Raw genomic sequence first — 22,681 nt, forward strand, 5'->3', positions numbered from 1 at the left:
ATGGTCCGAAAAAGAAAAAACATCCAGTGAGCGGCAGTTCTGTGGGCAGAAATGCGTTGTTGATGCCAGAGGTCAGAGGAGAATGGCCAGACTGGTTCGAGCTGATAGAAAGGCAACAGTGACTCAAATAGCCACCCGTTACAACCAAGGTAGCCAGAAGAGCATCTCTGAACGCCGCACAGTACGTCCAACTTTGAGGCAGATGGGCTACAGCAGCAGAAGACCACACCGGGTGCCACTCCTTTCAGCTAAGAACAGGAAACTGAGGCTACAATTTGCACAAGCTCATCGAAATTGGACAATTGAAGATTGGAAAAACGTTGCCTGGTCTGATGAGTCTCGATTTCTGCTGCGACATTCGGATGGTAGGGTCAGAATTTGGCGTCAACAACATGAAAGCATGGATCCATCCTGCCTTGTATCAACGGTTCAGGCTGGTGGTGGTGGTGTCATGGTGTGGGGAATATTTTCTTGGCACTCTTTGGGCCCCTTGGTACCAATTGAGCATCGTTGCAACGCCAAAGCCTACCTGAGTATTGTTGCTGACCATGTCCATCCCTTTATGACCACAATGTACCCAACATCTGATGGCTACTTTCAGCAGGATAATGCAATGCCATGTCATAAAGCTGGAATCATCTCAGACTGGTTTCCTTGAACATGACAATGAGTTCACTGTACTCCAATGGCCTCCACAGTCACCAGATCTCAATCCAATAGAGCATCTTTGGGATGTGGTGGAACGGGAGATTCGCATCATGGATGTGCAGCCGACAAATCTGCGGCAACTGTGTGATGCCATCATGTCAATATGGACCAAAATCTCTGAGGAATGCTTCCAGCACCTTGTTGAATCTATGCCACGAAGAATTGAGGCAGTTCTGAAGGCAAAAGGGAGTCCAACCCGTTACTAGCATGGTGTACCTAATAAAGTGGCCGGTGAGTGTATATATTCAATTATACCCCAACGGAGAGAGTAAATAAAGTAGGAACATCGATGAGGCGATCTGGTAATCTATATGGGGGCGTCGGCTGTGCACATAGCGGCCATTTTAACACTCTCTGCCTTGTCCTAGGATATCCATTACGAGGGTCACCGCTGACATTTCTCTGGCCAAGAGATCAGTACTGAATAATCCCAGCAGAAGAGCAATAATTGAACGCTCCAACACCCGCTCCAGTTTGGGTAAGAGCTTTGTATATTAGAAAAAGTTTTGTTGATGGGAAGTGTCATATGACCTCTTCATAAAGGGATGGGTATACTGTGAACTTTCATTAACCTGGCATCTAGTGATCTAGAATATCTGATGGTTGGATACTTATTAAAGGGGTATTTTCATCTCATGAAGTCCCTTTTCCTGAACATGACCAGCCTATATGTCACATGGTAAAGAAGACTTCTCACAAGCTCCACCAACTTTGATTTATTGCATCTTTCAATAGATGCTGCTTCACTGATTCTGGCGCAGTTGGAATTTTTTCTCTAGCCCCCACCATTGCCAAGCAATCATTGTTAGTAGTTTCAGCACAGTTATGTTCCCTACTGAGAAGTGGGCGGTCCCTTTCTTTTTGCTCCACCCTAGGACTGCCCATGTGACAGTAGGGAGCATAATTGTGCTGAAACTAACAGAAATGATAGCTCAGGAATGGTGGGGGCTAGAGAAAAAATTCCAACTGTTCCAGAATCAGTGGAGTGGCAGCTATTGAACAATGTAAAGACTTAACGTAGGTGGAGGTGGAGAAGGGTCCCCTTTAAATATTTTTGCTTAGTCTTCTGGGGGTCTGGAGGTCACCACTCTTTTCCAGAGCCTCCCAGAAGTTAGTGCCGTGTATGTGCACTACTACACTACATCCTAGTGTGTAGCCCAATATGTTTTACTCTCTGTTTTTAATGGGGGTTAAGAGTCTGATAACATGGGGTGCAAAGATTCACTAGAATGGGAATACCCAAGTTCCGTTCATAAATGGAGGGGTACACATGCACGAGTATTGTAAAGGATGCCAGACATTAAGAGATCATAGTGTTGCGTGTGGTTGCCTGCGGGCCCCCTGCCTCCATGGGCCATATAGTAGTTTCCTATCATGCGTACATGGTAGAAACCTCATTGGATCAATGCCTCACCATTCCTAGGCATCTTTGTGTTGTCCTGCACCATCCGGTGGTCCCCTGGCATCCATTTTCCAGCCCATGGCTGATGTCACATGTCCAGGGGTCAACATTGCGGCCTGTGATTGGGCCTCGGTAGTGGCCCTGGCATGTCTGTTGCCAGTACGAGGACCCCAGGGTCCAGCACTGTGAAGATGCCCAGAAGAGATGAAGCAACTGTGTGTTCTGTTGCCGCACCTCCACCTATTATAGAGATATGACAGTACAATAGTGTTTCGTGGATGACAAATCCCAAAAGTTTTGGGTTCTTGTTGGGTCTGAAACTTTTGGTAAATTTAGATCGAATTCCATTTGACCCATACCGGTCCACTCATCTCTACTAATTCCCATTGGTAAATTATTCCTAAATTTCTCGGAGGAATAACAGAGGAACGTCATACTTCAGAGTACCAAGAAATAGTCATATCGTACGTATGGAGTGAACCAGCCGTGTCAGCATCGTGTCAGGATTTGCTTAGTAAAATCATCATCCTTACTTACGTAATCCATTGCTTGCTCTTGCGTGAATCCATATTTCGCCTTGGTGTGCGACTTTTACGAAATGAAACCTTATTGTCATCCTATCCGTGGAGCGCCCAGTGGTGGTTCAGGCTAATTCTTCCTGGCAATCTCTAGACACATTTGTCTGTACACATTCCCTCAGTTTATGAAATGTGCTCCAGACCACTGGGCGTCTCGAGCGCTTTTCTCCGAGAAGAATGACACGGCCTTTTAATGCGGCCGGCGCTCGCCGTGACTGACAATGAGTGTCACTGTGAATTAGCGCACGAGTTAACACAACAAATCCACTTACATTTCTAGATACGCCGTAGATCTTGCCAAGGTTGTTGATGTGAAAAGCAAAGATCAGGCACAAAAATCAATAGTCGGAATGAAATGTTAACCAGCGGGGTCTGCGCCTTTAATTAAAGTCCAACGCCGAGCGCCTTGTTTCATGTCATATTTCCACTGATATTTTACTTTTGATGGTTTGAGGGGTAGTTCAGACGGAGTAAACTGGCGTGTATTTTGGCGTGTAATGTTACACGTGTAAAATAAGACTCCCATTGACTTCATGTAAAAAAAAACACGCCAAAATACACGTCAAAATACACGTGTAAAATGTCATTGAAGTCAATGGGAGTCTTATTTTACACGTGTAAAATTGCACGCCAAAATACACGCCAGTTTACTCCGTGTGAACTACCCCTAAGAGCCGTGAGGCTTGTAGTGCAGGAATCCTGTGAACATTGTAGTATATGATGGCAATTCCTATCTGGGAGACATTTCAAGGGATCGTTCATTATCTTCTATATATATTTCTATAGTCTGTTCAGACCACGACTAACCTCCACAGCAAGGGCCTTCCTCCATATTATATCACATGGCTTGTGATAGCCAATAGAAGCTCGCAGGCCCCTCATTCTTAGGGATGGTTCACACTAGCGCTTGTATTACGTCCGCATGGAGACCCCCCCTGGACGGAATGCAATCGCAATTGCAAGCGATGTGCTTCCAAAGCACATGGAGCCCATAGACTATAATAGGTTCCGTGTGCAATTTATATTAATAGTTCATTTTGTCAATGAAGAAAAGAGAAATGTAAATCCCATCAATATTTGGTGTGACCTTTGCCCTTTGCCTTCCATCAGTTCTTCTCGGTACTTGCAGATAGTTTTTGGCAGGACTGGGCAGGGAGGTTGTTCCCGCCGCCATCTTGGAGAACTAAGCACAGATCTTCTGTGGATATAGGCTTGTTCCAATCCGTCTGTCTCTTCATGTCATCCCAGACAGACTGGATGATGTTGAGATCAGGGCTATATCTATCATCACTTCCAGGACTCCAAAGGGCAAAGGTCACACCATATTTTGATGGGAATTAAATTTCTCTTTTCTTCATTCCCTTTATTAACCGTTCTATTTCTGAACACTTCTTACTGCGCAGCATTTTTCCCACACCTGTCTACATTTTGTATATATATATACTTGAATATCTGCTTCATTAACCCCATTAGCTGATTCATACCTCGGAGCTGATAACTTGTGAACGTTCTCGCCATATTTTGAGTGGCGTAGTAAGCAGTGTATCTATATCCAGTCATCACCACGGAAAGTGATAATGAGATGTGAACAGCAGATTTCCTAAACTTGCTAATTTGATGCCGTGTAAAGCACATGCACACAGATAGCAGGTGTATATTTATAGATCCCGCTTCTGAGCTATGAATGGGGCTTGTGGATGTGGCAGCCTGGGGTTACCAGTGTTTGCCGCTCACGGTGGCTTCTGGCACCAACTCCTCTCAGAGAACCTAGCTATGCCCAGTGATGAGGGGGTCACACTTAGGTGATGGTAAAGGGTGCCCTGGGGCAAACCCTGCTACTGGTCTCTGAGGTGCCCTTGGTTTAGGTGCAATTAAAGGTGCAGAGAACAGGATGGCGGTAGGACTGACGCAGCTCGTGGCTCAGTGTATCTGGCAAAAATTATACAATTACAGAGCGACATGGAGACTTACAGCAGGTGGAGCTTCTTTTGACCTCCCTGGTGTCTCCATAGCCGTGGACCACCCTGGTGTCTCCATACTTGTGGATTACCCTGGTGTTTCCATACCTGCAAACCACCCTTGTGTCTTCATACCTTTAGACCACCCTATTTTCTCCACACCTGTGGACCTCCCTGGTGTTTCTACACCCATGGACCACCCTGGTGTTTCCATACCTGTGGACCACCCTGGTGTTTCCATATCTGTGGACTACCCTGGTGTTTTCATATCTGTGGACTACCCTGGTGTCTCCATACCTGTGAACCAGCCTGATGTCTCCATACATTTTGATCACCCTGGTGTCTCCATACCTTTGGCCCACCATAGTGTCTCCATACCTGTGAACCATCATGGTTTCTCCATACCTTTGCACCATCCTGGTTTCTCTATACCTTTGCACCACCCTGGTGTCTCCATAACTTTGCACCACCCTGGTGTCTCCATACCTTTTGACCACCCTGGTTTCTCCATACCTGTGAACCAGCCTGATGTCTCCATACATTTTGATCACCCTGGTGTCTCCATACCTTTGGCCCACCATAGTGTCTCCATACCTGTGAACCATCATGGTTTCTCCATACCTTTGCACCATCCTGGTTTCTCTATACCTTTGCACCACCCTGGTGTCTCCATAACTTTGCACCACCCTGGTGTCTCCATACCTTTTGACCACCCTGGTTTCTCCATACCTTTGCACCACCCTGGTGTCTCCATACCTTTGCACCACCCTGGTGTCTCCATACCTTTTGACCACCCTGGTTTCTCCATACCTTTGCACCACCCTGGTGTCTCCATACCTTTGCACCACCCTGGTGTCTCCATACCTTTGCATCATCCTGATGTCTCCATACCTTTGGACCACCCTGGTGTCTCCATACCTTTTGACCACCCTGATGTCTCCATACCTTTGCACCATCTTGGTTTCTCCATACCTTTTGACCACCCTGATGTCTCCATACCTTTGCACCACCCTGGTTTCTCCATACCTTTGCACCATCCTGGTTTCTACATACCTTTGCACCATCCTGGTTTCTCCATACCTTTGCACCATCCTGTAGATAAACGTATTATAATAAAAAGAAATAGAACAAATAAAAATTCCTTATTTTAAAAGCGCTTGAATTTGGGTCCTGATGTATAAAAATTGAGCAAAGATATACAAATAGAATTGAGCAAATCAAATAGAAATACTAAAGCAACGAGTTAGTAACCCTTTGCTTGCCATATGTTTCCTTCTACCGTATCAGTGTAGACTGAATTTCCTCCTATTGCCAGCAGAGGGGGCTGTAGTTTGTATCGCGTCTGACAATATAAATAAATAGTGTTTTTTTTCCTTGGGATCGCCATTATTTGCTTGCTAACAATTGACGGCATTATATTTGCATAGTGATAATTGCTTCCATTATTTTTCCCAGCTGAAGTACAGAGTGAAATCGAGAGAATCTTTGAGCTGGCTCGGTCTCTACAGCTCGTGATTCTAGACGCAGATACCATTAATCATCCAGCACAACTAATCAAGACGTCATTAGCGCCGATTATTGTTCATGTCAAAGTGTCTTCTCCAAAGGTAACCGGATTTGTCACATCGGTGACGTGTCGGTGTCTGATACCATGTGCCGCCCTTTTATTAATACCCACCACCTGTCTGCCTTAAAGGGAACCTGTCAGGATGATTTGGACTGGGGTTTAGTGTCCCAAGTAGCCTTGTTATAACACGTCTCTTTAATACTTACCCAATTGCCAACGCCAGTGCAGTACTTCAGCGAAGCCTGGACATTGGGCACATGCGCAGTGAAGTTGGGCGTGTACGTCACTGTACATCCACGCAGTGTCGGGAGCATTAGGAAAGCTTCACTGCGCATGCGCTAGACATTGGGCACATGCGCAGTCACGTGGGGGTGCACGTCTCTGGCTTCACTGAAGATCCACGCAGTGTCGGGGGCATTAGGAAAGCTTCACTGCGCATGCGCTGGACATTGGGCACATGCGCAGTCACATGGGGGTGCACGTCTCTGGCTTCACTGAAGATCCACGCAGTGTCGGGAGCATTAGGAAAGCTTCACTGCGCATGCGCTGGACATTGGGCACATGCGCAGTCACATGGGGGTGCACGTCTCTGGCTTCACTGAAGATCCACGCAGTGTTGGGGGCATTAGGAAAGCTTCACTGCACATGCACTGGACATTGGGCACATGCGCAGTCACGTGGGGGTGCACGTCTCTGGCTTCACTGAAGATCCAAGCAGTGTCGGGAGCATTAGGAAAGCTTCACAGCACATGCACTGGACATTGGGCACATGCGCAGTCACGTTGGGGGTGCACGTCTCTGGCTTCACTCAACATCCGCGCAACGTTGGGAGCATTAGAAGGGTACACATCAGCTTTGGTGAGTATGCGCTGCACATCAGGCACATGCACGGTGCAGTCATGTACATCCCTGGCTTCACTTAATAACTGTACAAGCGCATGGAAATCTACAACAGAGCAACTTCAGTGCGCATGCGCAGGACATGGGGCACCGGTGTAATGAAGCTAAGGTGTATGCAGTGCAGGCACCAAGAGAACCTGAGATAAGTCCCAATGGGTCAAATATTACATTTAAAAAAATGCTAATGAATTGTGCTACAGTGTGAACAGTGTCCCAATGATATATGCATTTTGCAAAATACCCCTGGATGTTTTTCTTGTAGGTTTTACAGCGACTCATTAAATCCAGAGGAAAATCCCAAAGCAAACACTTAAATGTACAACTAGTAGCTGCCGACAAACTGGCCCAGTGTCCTCCGGTGAGTATATAGGATATATACGTCACTGCCATGTGCTGGAGATATGAAGAATATATGGAGAATCCATCTCACTTTATTGTAACCGCGTATCTACACCTATTAAGCTGTGACATCATCTAATATCAGTAGTGATGTAATGACGGGTCAATGTATAGAGGTGTTATCTGCTATTGTAATACTGCCTGTGATGTAAATGAGGTGACTGCTGCAAAGAAATCCCCTGACTGTCAGTATATTGTTTGGCTTAGTGGTCAGAATGAAAATTGCAGGATTTAGTACTTTTTAAAATAGAGATAGAGACATGGGAAATCATCCAAAATATTTAAAGAAATTTTTCTGACCTAAAGACAATAGGTAATTTTAAGGTGACACACTCCCGTTATGAGATTAACTTTCTGCATTTGCCTTTATTTTTTGCGAAACAGGAAATGTTTGATGTAATTTTGGATGAGAATCAACTAGAAGACGCCTGTGAGCACTTGGCGGACTACCTAGAAGCTTACTGGCGAGCCACTCACACCACTAGTAGCACACCCATGACTCCTCTTTTGGGAAGAAATCTAGGATCTACAGCTCTTACATCATATCCAACAGCAATCTCTGGATTACAGGTATCACTCATAGGATGACAATATCATACGTGCTGACCGTAACAGATACAACACAAATGACCAGAGCTAATAGCGTTGTGACCGAGGGTGCATGTCAGTGTGTATGAGGGAACTCTTCTATAGGTCTGTTCTGTTGTGATGGGAATCATCATAGAATAAAGTGAGTGTCACCAGAACCAGCATATCACCCCAGAGCTGCAGATAGATAGGTTACTGTCACCAGACCCAGCATATCACCCCAGCCCTGCAGATAGATAGGTTACTGTCACCAGAACCAGCATATCACCCCAGCCCTGCAGATAGATAGGTTACTGTCACCAGACCCAGCATATCACCCCAGCCCTGCAGATAGATAGGTTACTGTCACCAGACCCAGCATATCACCCAGTCCTGCAGATAGATAGGTTAGTGTCACCAGACCCAGCATATCACCCCAGCCCTGCAGATAGATAGGTTAGTGTCACCAGACCAGCATATCACCCCAGCCCTGCAGATAGATAGGTTACTGTCACCAGAACCAGCATATCACCCCAGCCCTGCAGATAGATAGGTTACTGTCACCAGAACCAGCATATCACCCCAGCCCTGCAGATAGATAGGTTACTGTCACCAGAACCAGAATATCACCCCAGCCCTGCAGATAGATAGGTCAGTGTCACCAGAACCATCATATCACCCCAGCCCTGCAGATAGATAGGTTACTGTCACCAGAACCAGCATATCACCCCAGCCCTACAGATAGATAGTTTACTGTCACCAGACCGAGCATATCACCCCAGCCCTGCAGATAGATAGGTTAGTGTCACCAGAACCAGCATATCACCCCAGCCCTGCAGATAGATAGGTTAGTGTCACCAGAACCAGCATATCACCCCAGCCCTGCAGATAGATAGGTTAGTGTCACCAGAACCAGTATATCACCCCAGCCCTGCAGATAGATAGGTTAGTGTCACCAGAACCAGCATATCACCCCAGCCCTGCAGATAGATAGGTTACTGTCACCAGAACCAGCATATCACCCCAGCCCTGCAGATAGATAGGTTAGTGTCACCAGAACCAGCATATCACCCCAGCCCTGCAGATAGATAGGTTAGTGTCACCAGAACCAGCATATCACCCCAGCCCTGCAGATAGATAGGTTACTGTCACCAGAACCAGCATATCACCCCAGCCCTGCAGATAGATAGGTTAGTGTCACCAGAACCAGCATATCACCCCAGCCCTGCAGATAGATAGGTTAGTGTCACCAGAACCAGCATATCACCCCAGTCCTGCAGATAGATAGGTTACTGTCACCAGAACCAGCATATCACCCCAGCCCTGCAGATAGATAGGTTACTGTCACCAGACCCAGCATATCACCCAGTCCTGCAGATAGATAGGTTAGTATCACCAGAACCAGTATATCACCCCAGCCCTGCAGATAGATAGGTTAGTGTCACCAGAACCAGTATATCACCCCAGTCCTGCAGATAGATAGGTTAGTGTCACCAGAACCAGCATATCACCCCAGCCGTGCAGATAGATAGGTTAAGGTCATCAGAAGTCCTTTATCGACCTCTCTACAGTATATTTAACCCCTTTACAAGCTCCCACCCAGTATATTGTCCCTTGTTTGCCCCCCTACACACACACACACATTACATTGTCCCCTTCCGTTGGCTCATGCACAGTATATTGCCCCTTTTTTCATCCCTTACACATAATATTGCCCCCATTTTTTGGCCCCTACACAAGGCTGCTACCTACTGGGTTATTTGAACAGTTAGCAGCTGACCTATCACTCATCCATCCCTGCTCCTGCCAAGGAACACCTCAAGAGGTCTCTGCATGTTATGTCACAGCTGAAGAAAGTTTGGACATTACATCCTGGTGTTCCTCAGTGTCCAGACATACTGTTCAAAACGCTGTGGAGGCCGAAGCGAAAGCAGTCCTAGATAGGAGCAGGGGTGGGTGAGTGTGATACTCAAAAATACATGTTTGAATAATTCAAAAGGTAGCGGCCGATTAAAAAAAAAAATGCCATAATGCAACCCAGCACTGTGGGGCACCTCTGATCTCCAGGGCCCTAGGCAATTGTGTGGGTTGCAGTATGGAAAAATAAGCCCCTGGCCATGACAAAGAAGGGGGCTGTACCCCAAGGGCCATGGTTGGTGACCATTGGGCTAACACTAGTGTACCAGGGAGAAGGAGTGCAGCACCTTAAAAAAACCTTCTCATGTGATTACTATTTTCAGGGCCAACGCATGAGACACAGTAACCACTCGACCGAAAATTCCCCCATCGAGAGACGAAGTTTAATGACCTCAGATGAAAATTATCACAATGAAAGAGCTCGGAAAAGCAGAAACCGCTTGTCTTCCAGTTCTCAACACAGTCGTGACCATTATCCTCTTGTGGAAGAAGAGTACTCCGACTCCTACCAGGACACTTATAAACCTCATCGGAACCGCGGCTCCCCGGGAGGATATAGCCATGATTCCAGGCACAGGCTTTGAGTTTTTTGGGGTTTTTTGTTTGTTTATTTTTTTGAACTTGAGAAAAAAGATAGCGGTCACTGACCAATTTGCTGTCCAGGAAACTTACTGTGCATTGTTTTGTTATGCACTGCAAGTCAGATAGACAACAAAAAGGTCAAGTCACTGACAGCAACCTAAGGTAGATAGAATATATAAATCACTTTATTTTGCCAGCTGTAAGAGTGTCACTTGATGCTACATCACAGGCAAAATGCTTAACCACATCCATAAGTATATACGTGTAGGTAGAAATCTATTGTGCCCTCTCGACAGACCTTTTTTGCTTTGACATTGACATTTGAGCAGTATGTGTTTACATGGATTATTGCACACATCCATTTTGTAGCCTAGGGCAGGGGTCGCCCACTTTACTTCTTGATAACCTGGGCCGTTGAAGTCTTGGAGATCTCCTTGCATGAGGATCAATAACATGACCTAATAAAGCATGGGCAGGTTATGCAAGGTGACTTGCTCAAGGTCTCCTAACAACAAGTGGTTTGAGCATGGATAGGTGTTGTAATGGGTTTACCAATGTTTCTGCTGTGATGATTTTTATTTACATTAACATATTAAAGGGGACCTTTTTCCTTCTCCATCACCTCCACCTTTAATAGGTGCTCCTCCACTGATTCCGATGCAGTTGGAATTTTTAACGTAGCCCCCACCGTTCCCGAGTAATCATTTCTGTTATTTTCAGCATAATTATACTCTCTGCTTTCAGGTGGGCGGTCCCTGACTACCTGCTCCAGTCCAGGACCGCCCACCAGAGTGCAGAGAATGTCATTGTGCTGAAAAGAACGGAAATGATTGCTCGGGAATGGTAGGGGCTAGAGAAAAAATTCCAACTGCGCCAGAGTCAGTGGAACAGTGCCTATTGAAGGAAGTTGGAGTTGGTGGAGTTGGTAAAAGGTCCTCCTTTAAAGCTTCAAACAATGGCAAGAGTTAGTCTTTTGGAGTGAGCCACCAATTGGGTTTTTTGGTAGTCTCCTCTTATGGGGAAACAAGAGATTTAAGATAACCACAGAAAGTTCATTTTTCATGGGGAAGAAAAAGCACAATGGGGTTTTCCAACTTTTTGGAAAATGCATGCGGAATGGCTATGAACTTTCATGGTGTTCTGGGACTGGCAGATATACCACCAAGGGTGAGACATCTGTCTGTCAATAGCCATTATAAACAGGTGGTTTTGAGGGATCAGTTGATCTTCCATTGGTGGCCTCCTCAATTGTGCACCTTGTTCATAGCCTAGGCTACCCTTGAGGAGATTCTTACGGCTTAACCGGCCCATGACTTTTGAGGATTTTAGTAGGTCACTTCTGTTTTTAGGGTACTTGTCAAGGCACGTATAGGAATAATTTCCTGCACTGGGAAATTTCCAAAAGAACAGTTCCAGTTGGAACCAATTTATAAAGCCAATTCCTGTTGGAATTTGGGTAAATTGACTGGAAAGTCTACTTGAGCATGTTGCATTCACTTTAAAATAACCTGGATAGGATTATGGGGGGGGATGGGTATAGAAAAGAGGATGTTTAATAAAAAAAAAACATAAAATAAAATCTCTATACAGTACATTTATTTTTACTATATAGTATAAAACGTATCTTCTGCAGGTTTCATATTAGTAATAACAGTAACACAAAGCTAAAACACAGAACTCCAAAGTGACTTTTAAAATTTTCCAAAAATCTGATTTCAATTCTTTTAAATTTTTACAGAAATGCTCAGTTTTTTTTATTTTTATTTTTTGTTTGTGTGTGTGTCGACTGGATAGAAAAAACTGGGCAATAATGACGTCAGATCATAACTGATGCGCTTCGGACAAAATCATAGTAAACCGTATACAGTGTTATTTATTTCCTACAGCAAAAAAAAAAAATCGTATTTTCTAGTTTAATGCAAAAATAGACTTATTTAGCTTATGGCAATGTGTTTCTGCTATAGACAAGTTAGAGATCGGAATAATGTCAAAGTTGGCGAGGCGCTTTTAAATACCAAATGGATTCTTAAAATATATTGGATAAGGCATCAACTGTCTGAAACCCCCATCATAGACGATGGGGGGGATTACTAATGTGCCATTATTGAGTTATAAACACTCCCAATAGAGTTAAATGATAATTTTTTGAATTTCTGCCACCACCACTAGGGGGAGCTTGTGAGCTAATCGCATACACACACACACACACATATATATATATATATATATATATATATATATATATATATATATATATATCATAATGTCCACAGGGAAGAAGAATAACCAACCAGACCCCTGCTTTCATTTTCCAAAGAGTATCTAAAATGTGAGCATTGGAATCTGTTTGCTATGGGCAACTCTCCTTTTTGATAAATTTACTGCACTGTGTGACACGACATAGCATAGATATCGCCATTGTCCTATATATTGGGAATGATAAATCTACACTTCAAGGCACAAATGACCTCCGTGAGGTCAATGATTCTTACTGTTGGTGATATTTTTTGGTCTTTGTGAAGTAAAAAGAAAAATATCAATGACTATTGGTAAAATACAAGAATAATAGCATTGAGCATATATGTGGAGTTAACCTTCACATTCTGCTCCATATGGATCCTCATGGGTGGCGTAAAACTAGGGATGGCTCCTCAATTAAGAACCAGCTAGTTGCTGATATTGCATCTTTTTATCTTTTAAAGACATTTTACCACCAGCTCCACCTCTTTGCTCGCTTTTATAGGAGCTGCTCCGCTGATTCCAGCACAGTTGGAATTTTTTCTCTAGCCCTCTCTGTTCTCAAGATATCAATTCTTTTAGTTTCAGCACAGTCAGGCTCTCTACAGCTAGGTGGGCGGTCCTAGGCTGGAGCAGGAAGACAGGGACCGCCCACTTGAGAGTAGAAAGCATAACTGTGCCAAAATTACCAGAAATGATTGCTCCGTAACGATGAGGGCTAGAGAAAAAATTCCAACTGTGCTGGAATCAGTGGAACAGCACCTATTGAATGATGCAATGAGTTGGAGTGGGTGAAAGGTTCCCTTTAAATTAAAAAATATACAAATATAAAGGAATACAATCTCACCATTCATTCTTTGGACACCTTTAATTTTTGGGAACTGTATGGGAAACATCAATAAGTAAATAGAAGACATAGATCTGCCATTATCACCAACAACATATAAAGAGGTCAGTAGAATAAAATAACAAGTGTCCAGCTAAACTTGACATTATCCTGGACCTGACATTACGTGTATCGTGTGTTTCTCTGACCGGTGTCAGTATTAGAATTAATTCGGGTGCTCCTAGAGGAGAAACGAAAAATTTTATATATGCAAGTTATTTTCTTGGTATCCTAGCAACAGGTATACTTGGCAACATGCTTAGATTCACCGTCGTATGAAAAAACGTAGGTTCTGTAAGTAACGTCCATTGCCATGTCGCCCGAATTAACGCAGGTGTCTGTTTTAGTTGCATGCCTGAGGATAGCTATCTGTAAATATATTATGCATCGGAGCTGAAACGCGACAGGTTGGCCAGAACAGATTATTATATAGTGTTTATTGGAAGAGACGACCTTGCTGACCTGGAAAAAGGTCCATCAGAGGCGCTTTTTGTAGCCGTCCAGTTTGACTAATAGTAACCTTCTTGTATTGTATTCACAAGCCCAGGCCATATACAAAGGGGATTCCTACACAGACCCCTTTAATGTTACACAACTGGTTAATGGAGGGTCTGCCTGCTCGTTGAACCTCCATCGATCACTGTAGCTTAAAGGGAACGTTTCGCTAGAAAATTACCAAATTTTATTAATTTAGACATATTTTAATGAGGTTTTTAAAAATGTTCCATGTTATTATCTATATATACTGTATATATATATATATATATATATATATATATATATATATATATATTTTTTTTATTTTTTTTTAAATCCTAGAATCCAGCAGTTTTGACTCTGGCCACTAAGCTAAATAATATGCAGAGACTTCCCGTTTTCTGTAGGAGGTTTCTTTGCAGCAGTCACCTCACTGATGATCACAGTGATCATGTATATGTAGATAAGACACAGATTCCACCAGTCACTATAGGTGATGTCACATCTTATCTACTCCCCTTTCTGCACAAGTCACAGAGCAGGCCTAGAAAACTCTCCCATAGAAGTCAGTAGAGTCTGCTCCAGACCATTGTGGTCCATCTCCAGGAAACAGGAAGCCAATAGTTGGAATGGCATTATTAAGACCAAAAATTCTTAAAAAAAATAAATTTAATGTAAAAACTTGATTTAAATAATAGATTATTTCCTAGCGGCACTTTCCCTGTGGCGGAATTTTTGGTTCGGATCTATACAAGTATTGTACTGTAATTTTCTGTGGATTTGAGGGTCAGATTCTCAATCTTAGTTCTAATTCCTGTTTTTTTGGGGGGTTTTTTTGTGTGTGTGTGTGGGGGGGTGTGTGTTTTTTTTTTATAGGAAAGGACAACACACAGAGATTTTTCACTGTCGATCCTAACTCCTGTTAGATAAGGTTGAACATTTGGGCCATGATTTTCAAAAATCTGATTAATAGTGCGATAAGAGATAGAGAAAATTGTAGCTCAAGCACTGCCAGCCCTTCTGACCCCTGCTCTGTCCCTATAACCTTGAGCTGGACACAAGTGATTTGTCATAGGCTTGTTTGTAAGAGATGACAAAAATTCTAAGGGTAGGGACACGTATCTCCATGTTGTCTCCATGATCTGGATGATCACCGCGCTGAACAACATGTTATAGAATTGCTTGTTAATAGATTCTCAAATTTACTGGTAAAACTGCAAAATCAGGTTCTCATTATTGAACTGTCCTCTAATGGTTGCCAAATTTTGCAGGTAAACAATAAAGCCCCATTGGCCTCTTTGTGTCCCTTTTATAAAGGGATGGGGCCATTATCCAGGGTTTCCTTAAGAACCAGATTGTCTAAAATGAGTCAGTTGTTCAGATAGATAAATAGGCAAATCAACTTTTAATCTTGGTTTGCACTATTAATCAGATTTTTAAAGGGATTCTGTCAGACCCCCAACATATCACCCCAGCCCAGCAGATAGATAGGTTAGGGTCACCTGAATCAGATGGTTTTTTCCCCTTGTGATTCGGTGCCTCCTTTGCTGAGATATTGCTGTTTTTTCAATATGTAAATGAGTTCTTTTAAAAATGGCGGCGCCCGTGTTGTTCTAAAGAGCTTATTTTCTTATGTCATATCTCAGCAATGGAGGCACCGATTCACAAGCGGAAAACACCGTCTGATTCAGGTGACTCTAACCTATCTATCTGCAGGTTGGGGTGATATGCTGGGTTCTGGTGGAATATTATGTAAAGAGAGATATATAAGATAGTTACTAGACTACCTGATCCACTTTTTAATATTTTTAGGAACCCTTACAGGCCTAAGACCTGGCTCGGTCACTATTCACTCTTTGGCAATGTGGTCATAGTTGAATGTCCGTTTTTATCTAGACATAGCGCCACACCTAGTGTTATAGGCAGTATATTCACAGTGGGACGTAATGTGGATGGGTTACAAACGGCGTGCAGTGCGGCATGTTTACCTATTTATTATAACCCTAGTTCTCTTACAATGGTGCTTTCATATAGAACACATTGACAGCCCATATAATGTACAGAAATCTTATCAATGTACTGTATGTCGGAGGAAACCTATAAACAGCGCTGTATAATGGGTGGTTTTATAGATTTTAGATGTGTAGGAAATTTTTGCAAAATGTCTGAGCGGGATGGATTAAGACAAAACTAATTTATTTGCCTTAACTGCCTTTTATCACGCCAGTAGCACTCCAGCACTGTATTGGTTAATGGGATTGGTTGTATTAGCCTAAATTACCGACTTGTCTGTTACTTGCACAGGGGGTAGCTTGAAGCATGTGAACCCCCGTGCAAAATCTGTACCAGAGTCCCAACATACGTCATATTCCCAGGGGTGGTATTACCCATCAAACAATCCATGCAATTGCATTAATCAGGTGCAGTATACTATGTGTGGGGGCACTAGGGGGGCAGTATACTATGTTTTGGGATAATCAGGGTATAATATGCTATGTCTGGAGGCAGTATACTATGTGTGGGGATAATCAGGGTACAGCATAGTATATGTGGGGACAATAGGGTAACAGTATACTATATGTGGGAACAATTGGGGAGCAGTATACTATATGTGGGCACACTAAAGGGCATTATACTATATGGGGGACACTAAGGAAGCAGCATGCTATGTTTTGGGATAATAGGGGAGCAGTATGCTATGTGTGGGGACAATAGGGGAGCAGTATACTATGTGTGGGGACAATAGGGGAGCAGTATACTATGTGTGGGGACAATAGGGGAGCAGTATACTATGTGTGGGGACAATAGGGGAGCAGTATACTATGTGTGGGGACAATAGGGGAGCAGTATACTATGTGTGGGGACAATAGGGGAGCAGTATACTATGTGTGGGGACAATAGGGGAGCAGTATGCTATGTGTGGGGACAATAGGGGAGCAGTATACTATGTGTGGGGACAATAGGGGAGCAGTATACTATGTGTGGGGACAATAGGGGAGCAGTATACTATGTGTGGGGACAATAGGGGAGCAGTATACTATGTGTGGGGACAATAGGGGAGCAGTATACTATGTATTGGGACAATAGGGGAGCAGTATAGTATGTGTGGCGGCATTATACTGTGTGGGGGACACTAAGGAACAGTATGCTATGTGTTGGGATAATAGGGGAGCAGTATACTATGTGTGGGGACAATAGGCGAGGAGTATACTATATAATGACAATAGTGGAGCAGTATACGATGTGTGGGGCACTCAGGGGGCAGTATACTATGTGTGGTGATAATAGAGGAGCATTTTACTATGTGGGTGGACAATAGGGAATCAGCATACTATGTATGGGGGCATTAAGGGAGCAGTATACTATGTGTGGGGATAATATGGGAACAGTATAGGCCTGTACTATGTGTTGGGGCACTAAAGAGACAGTATGAAGGATCCCCCAAACATATCTTTACCAAATATGCCCTCGCTCTTCCCATTTATAGTAATTTTGTGTTCTTGCTTGTCAGGGGCGTAATGGGGCCCCTCAGCTACCAGTCCTGGGTCAGTGTCAGGTTGAGGTTCCTTAGGCCCATCAGATAAAATGATTCGGGGATCCACTCTCCATCAACCCCTAGGAAATAGACCATAGTACCTTTCAAATTTGTGCGCTGGACCCACTGGAGTATTCTCAGGTACTCTTGTAGTTCTGTGCAACACTGGGTACTAGTGCAACCTCCAGCTACGTCACTGGTTATATAATAGGCTACACGCCTGTTACATGATATTAAACATATCTGTTGTGTGTTAGTCTGTTTCACATGGGAAATATCTGCAAATGAATGATGCCCTTTGTTTCCGATTTGCTTGCTTCTGTTCTCCGAGGCATCGAGATGCATGCATTATGTGCGCTAAAATATTCGTGTCTGCTTGCAATTTTCCATAGGGTCACTATATACAGTATATACTGGCACATGTTGCACTAGATCCAACTAAACTGGCTTGGGAGAAGGGTCATATTTTATGTCCTGTTGCTGAATATCATACTCCAGTGAGGTCATGGTGACCAGTGATTTCATGCATGCCTATGATGATGTCATACCATGTCTAATTTTTGGACATGAGTTAAGATAAGCTCCATACGGTGACTAGACTGGCACATGTTGTGTTGAACATGCTCTGCCTCCAGTAATGCCATGTGTCTCATGATCTTGCAGTTTATGGCATGCATGCATATAAAGGCATACCCTGTGTTTTTTCACTTTATTTCCGGAATTTGTGCTAGGTTTGGTATTAGAAACCCCATAACCTTTATATTCCTGGGTTTCAGAGCTAAACCTCTAGGAATATAAAAGTAGCTGCCCCAAACTTATCCCCTTTTGGAATGGCTCAATAAAGGGGTATTCTCATCTTAAAAAGTGATGCCATAACTTTATGATTGGTGAGGGTTTGATCTATGGGACCCCTCCCATTCCTGGGAATTAAAGGGAATGTATCACCAAAAAAAGAATTTATTTTATAAGTGTTTATGTTAAACATATTTTATAAGAATTATGTTTTGTTTTTGTTTGTTTTTTCATGTCACTACCTATAGTTAAAAAAAGAAAGAAAAAAAAAAAACTAGATCATGAAATTTTCACTCTGGCCACTAAGCCTAATAAATAGACTGCTACTTACTAATTCTATAGGGTTTGCTTTGCTGCAGTATCTTAATTCATATCATAGACAGAACTACCATTGAAGGTTACAACTCTATAGATAACACCACTGACTCATCATTACATCACTACAGATAATAGATGATGTCACAGCTTATCTCCTCCCCCTGGAAAACTCTCCCATAGACCTCAATCAGTCTGTTAAAATCAATAAAAAATTGCTGATGCATTCCTATTTAGAGGCTGCAGGGATTTAGCACTGCTTTCCCTACTCTTATAATTTGCACCGCTGATCCTTGGCCATCTCCATTCAAATAAATGGGTCAGGCTGCAGTTCCCCGCACAGCCAGGTTCACAGCTTATCTCCTCCCCCTGGAAAACTCTCCCATAGACCTCAATCAGTCTGTTAAAATCAATAAAAAATTGCTGATGCATTCCTATTTAGAGGCTGCAGGGATTTAGCACTGCTTTCCCTACTCTTATAATTTGCACCGCTGATCCTTGGCCATCTCCATTCAAATAAATGGGTCAGGCTGCAGTTCCCCGCACAGCTAGGTTCACGCCTCTCAGTTACCATAATTCATTTGCTCTCTTGATTTATCATCCTCCATATTTCTGTATGTATGGCAGGCATCACACCAAAGGCAGGCATCATTCGATATCCCAGGAGGATTGAGCTGTTCTCTAGAGAGTCACATTAATACCAAAGTCTTGTTTGGTTTTGCAGACGGATGTAGCAGAGCTCTGTGTGCGTTGTGCATCAGAACGTATATCTGTAGTTTTCTATAGGACGTCAGGTGAAGTCATGGCATTATGTCGCGGTACTTTGCTTAACCATGTCCATACGTGTCCAGGTGTTTATAGACATCTATGTTTGGCCATGTTCACACGATATGCAAATACACGTTGGAAAAAATCCGACTTGTACTTGCAGTGGAAATCTGAGGATGACCCTTGAATTCTTGCTGCAGATTTGCGGTTTACATTGCCACAGACCCCCGCTATATAGTGTTTGTATGCAGGTCTGTGGCCCCTCTATCAAATGTACAGGGCCCATAAATAGCAATATACCACACCATGTGCAAAATTCCTACTTATATCACTACCGACTGAGCAAATTTGGTCAAATCCTATTAACCCAGCTGTGAATTGTAGGTTTGTATTTTAAGGTTATCGTGTCAAAATGACCATGAGTTAATAATACAAATAATCCTAAAAACCTTTCTTAGAGTCTTCCATTAGATCACGTCTACAGAGGCTTTGAAAATCACAGAAAGAATAAGAAACTCTGTTGCGTTGTGTGTTAGCGGCGTGTTTGTGGATTAGATGAAGTGGAGGGTGAAGAGTGCAGGAAAGATGGAGATCCCCTTTAAAGGGGCTGTCCTATTAGGGTCCATTCACAAGGAGGAAAAAGCGTAATTTTCCACTACACATTTCTCACCATTTTCCTCCGTGTGAATGGACCCTTAGGCTGAGGCCCCACGTTGCGGAGATGCTGCTTCTTTTGTTGCAGTTTTTTGAGCCAAAGCCAAGAATGGCTACAGACGGAATGGGAACCCTATAACAAGTTCTTACACTACTCCCTTCTGCTCAATCCAATCCTGGCTTTGTTTCCAAAAACCACAACAAAATCTGCAACAAAAGAAGCTGCGTTTCTGCACAGTGGGGCCTCAGCCTTAAGGACACTTATTCCCTTAATGGGACAAGAGCAAGACCTTTAAAGGGATCCTATCATACAAATCCTTTTTTCTTGAGTAACAAGTCGAAATAGCCTTAAGAAAGGCTATTCTCCTACCTTTCGTTGTCTTCTCCGCGCCGCCGTTCCGTAGGAATCCCGGTTCTTGTCGTTATGCAAATGAGTTCTCTTGCAGCACTGGGGGCGGGCCCCAGCACTCAAACAGCACTGGGGGCGGGCCCCAGCACTCAAACAGCATTGGCGGTGTCCCCAATGCTGCAAGAGAACTTTCTCCAGCACCACCTCCATCTTCGTCATCAACGTCCTCTTCATCCTCTTTTTCCGGCTCAGGTTTCAGACTTCAAGGCCTCGGGCAAAGCAGACTGCACATGCCCGCAGGCCACGAGAAAATGGCCGCTTACGAGCAGACTGCGCATGCCCACAGGCCACATGAAAATGGCTGCTTACACAGTATTGTAAGCGGCCATTTTCTTGTGGCTTGTGGGCATAAGTAGTCTGCTCTGACCGAGGTCTAGAAGTCTGAAACCTGTGCCGGATGAAGAGGCCGTTCCTGAAGAAGATGGAGGCGGCACTGGAGAGTTCTCTCACAGCATTGGGGACACCCCCAGTGCTGTTTGAGCGCTGAGGACCGCCCCCAGTGCTGCGAGAGAACTCATTTGCATACCGACAAGAACCGGGCTTCCTACACAACGGCGGCGCAGAGAAGACAATGAAAGGTAGGAGAAGAATAGCCTTTCTTAAAGCTATTCCTATGTGTTAGTGAGAGAAAAAAAAAGATTTTTTATCATAGAATCCCTTTAAAGACACTTAATCCTTAAAGGGACAAGCCCTTTAACTGGCTTTTTAATGGGATCGACTTCTTTTCCCTTGTCTGTGTTAGTGATGTTTCTTTGTGCGCTCTATGGATTTGCTTGAATTTTATTTTCATTTTTATAATTATTATTATACTGTAGCAGAGGTGGGATCGCGTACGTCATAGAGCACAAACCCCACTGGACATATCCTTACCTACACCCTCGCTGCCACCATGTCCTAATGTTTCTCCGTTTTAGGGTCCTAAACCAGGCAGTTTTTGTATCTCCCACAAAGCTTTTACGAAAGTAAAAGTGGCGTGAGAGTTGTACTACATTTAATCTAATTTTCGGCAGCTCTACGTTTCTTCTGTATAGGGGAAACGGGAACATAGTGATATGATTTATAAATAATGGTCTATTCAGAAGAAAACCATCGCTGTAGAAGATTCTTCGACCAAGCAAGGAAGGTGGTTGAGGACCTCCAGACTCCTTACTCCGGTCTTGTGTCAAGCAATGGGTGTCTACTGTATAAGGCTGGGTTCACACATGGTGGTAGTGGTGTCAGCCACATGGCTACCCTATTATGTGTCTACTACGAACTCATGTTGTGGTCCTACAGCCTTTATGACTCCCTACTGAAGTCAATGGTGAGAAATTGCCACCTATATACTTCACCTGTTTCCTATAGTTTACAGTGGTGGATGGGAGGAGAATTTTTGTGTGTCTAGGAAGACATCCAGTAGATGAAGTAATACAAAAGTATACAAAATTATGGGTGAGGGTCTCTCTTAGATGGGCGCCAGCCTGTCCCCTTCTAGTTATCCATAAATCTATACCTCAAGGTTCTTAAAAGACTGTCAATTGTCCAACAACCCCCCGCGGAGCTGCAGAAACTAAGACTTGATATCAGGATATCGGGAATTGGTGGTTTTGCTCCCCCCCCCAAATCTCTCAGGTTCCATCATGGGGGGTCCCCTCTATAAAGGCAAATTTTATTATGTAGACAGATTCAATGGCCCCGCATGTAATGCTACATTTCTCCTGGCTGCAGCTCCCCATGCAAAATTAGATATTGCAGGGTTTGGTAGGAGCGGGATCCATTTGGGGGCCATATTTTAGGATGAGACAGCTCCCTTCAGTTCTGGCATTTGTCACTTCCAGCACCCCTAAGTAAGGTTGGACCAGCTAAGTAAGCATGCTCTTGTAGGCCCGGATCACACAGCGCATATCCCATAACAAATATCACACCACCTATAGAAAACAAAAAGTTCACCCAATAGTGTGCTTGTTCAATGTCTTTTTGAAACATTAAATTCAGACTGCCCATTGTCACCAATAGGGGGAGCTTGCAGCATACATATTTACTAATGTGT

The 22,681-nt window shown here is 43.7% G+C and overlaps 1 protein-coding gene across 2 annotated transcripts in view; it reads left to right on the plus strand.

Moving 5' to 3' along the window:
- The window catches only part of CACNB4 (calcium voltage-gated channel auxiliary subunit beta 4), a 46,026-nt gene extending 34,688 nt beyond the window's left edge, over positions 1-11,338 (plus strand). For both annotated transcript variants that reach the window (XM_075284494.1, XM_075284495.1), the window contains 5 exons: positions 1,077-1,186; positions 6,102-6,253; positions 7,376-7,471; positions 7,897-8,082; positions 10,320-11,338. In XM_075284494.1, the coding sequence (XP_075140595.1) occupies positions 1,077-1,186; positions 6,102-6,253; positions 7,376-7,471; positions 7,897-8,082; positions 10,320-10,580 (805 nt within the window). In that variant the 3' untranslated portion in view covers positions 10,581-11,338. The remainder of the gene's footprint in view (positions 1-1,076; positions 1,187-6,101; positions 6,254-7,375; positions 7,472-7,896; positions 8,083-10,319) is intronic.
- The last annotated feature ends 11,343 nt before the right edge of the window (positions 11,339-22,681 follow it).

Source organism: Leptodactylus fuscus, chromosome 8, assembly GCF_031893055.1.
Source record: "Leptodactylus fuscus isolate aLepFus1 chromosome 8, aLepFus1.hap2, whole genome shotgun sequence".
NCBI lineage: Eukaryota > Metazoa > Chordata > Amphibia > Anura > Leptodactylidae > Leptodactylus > Leptodactylus fuscus.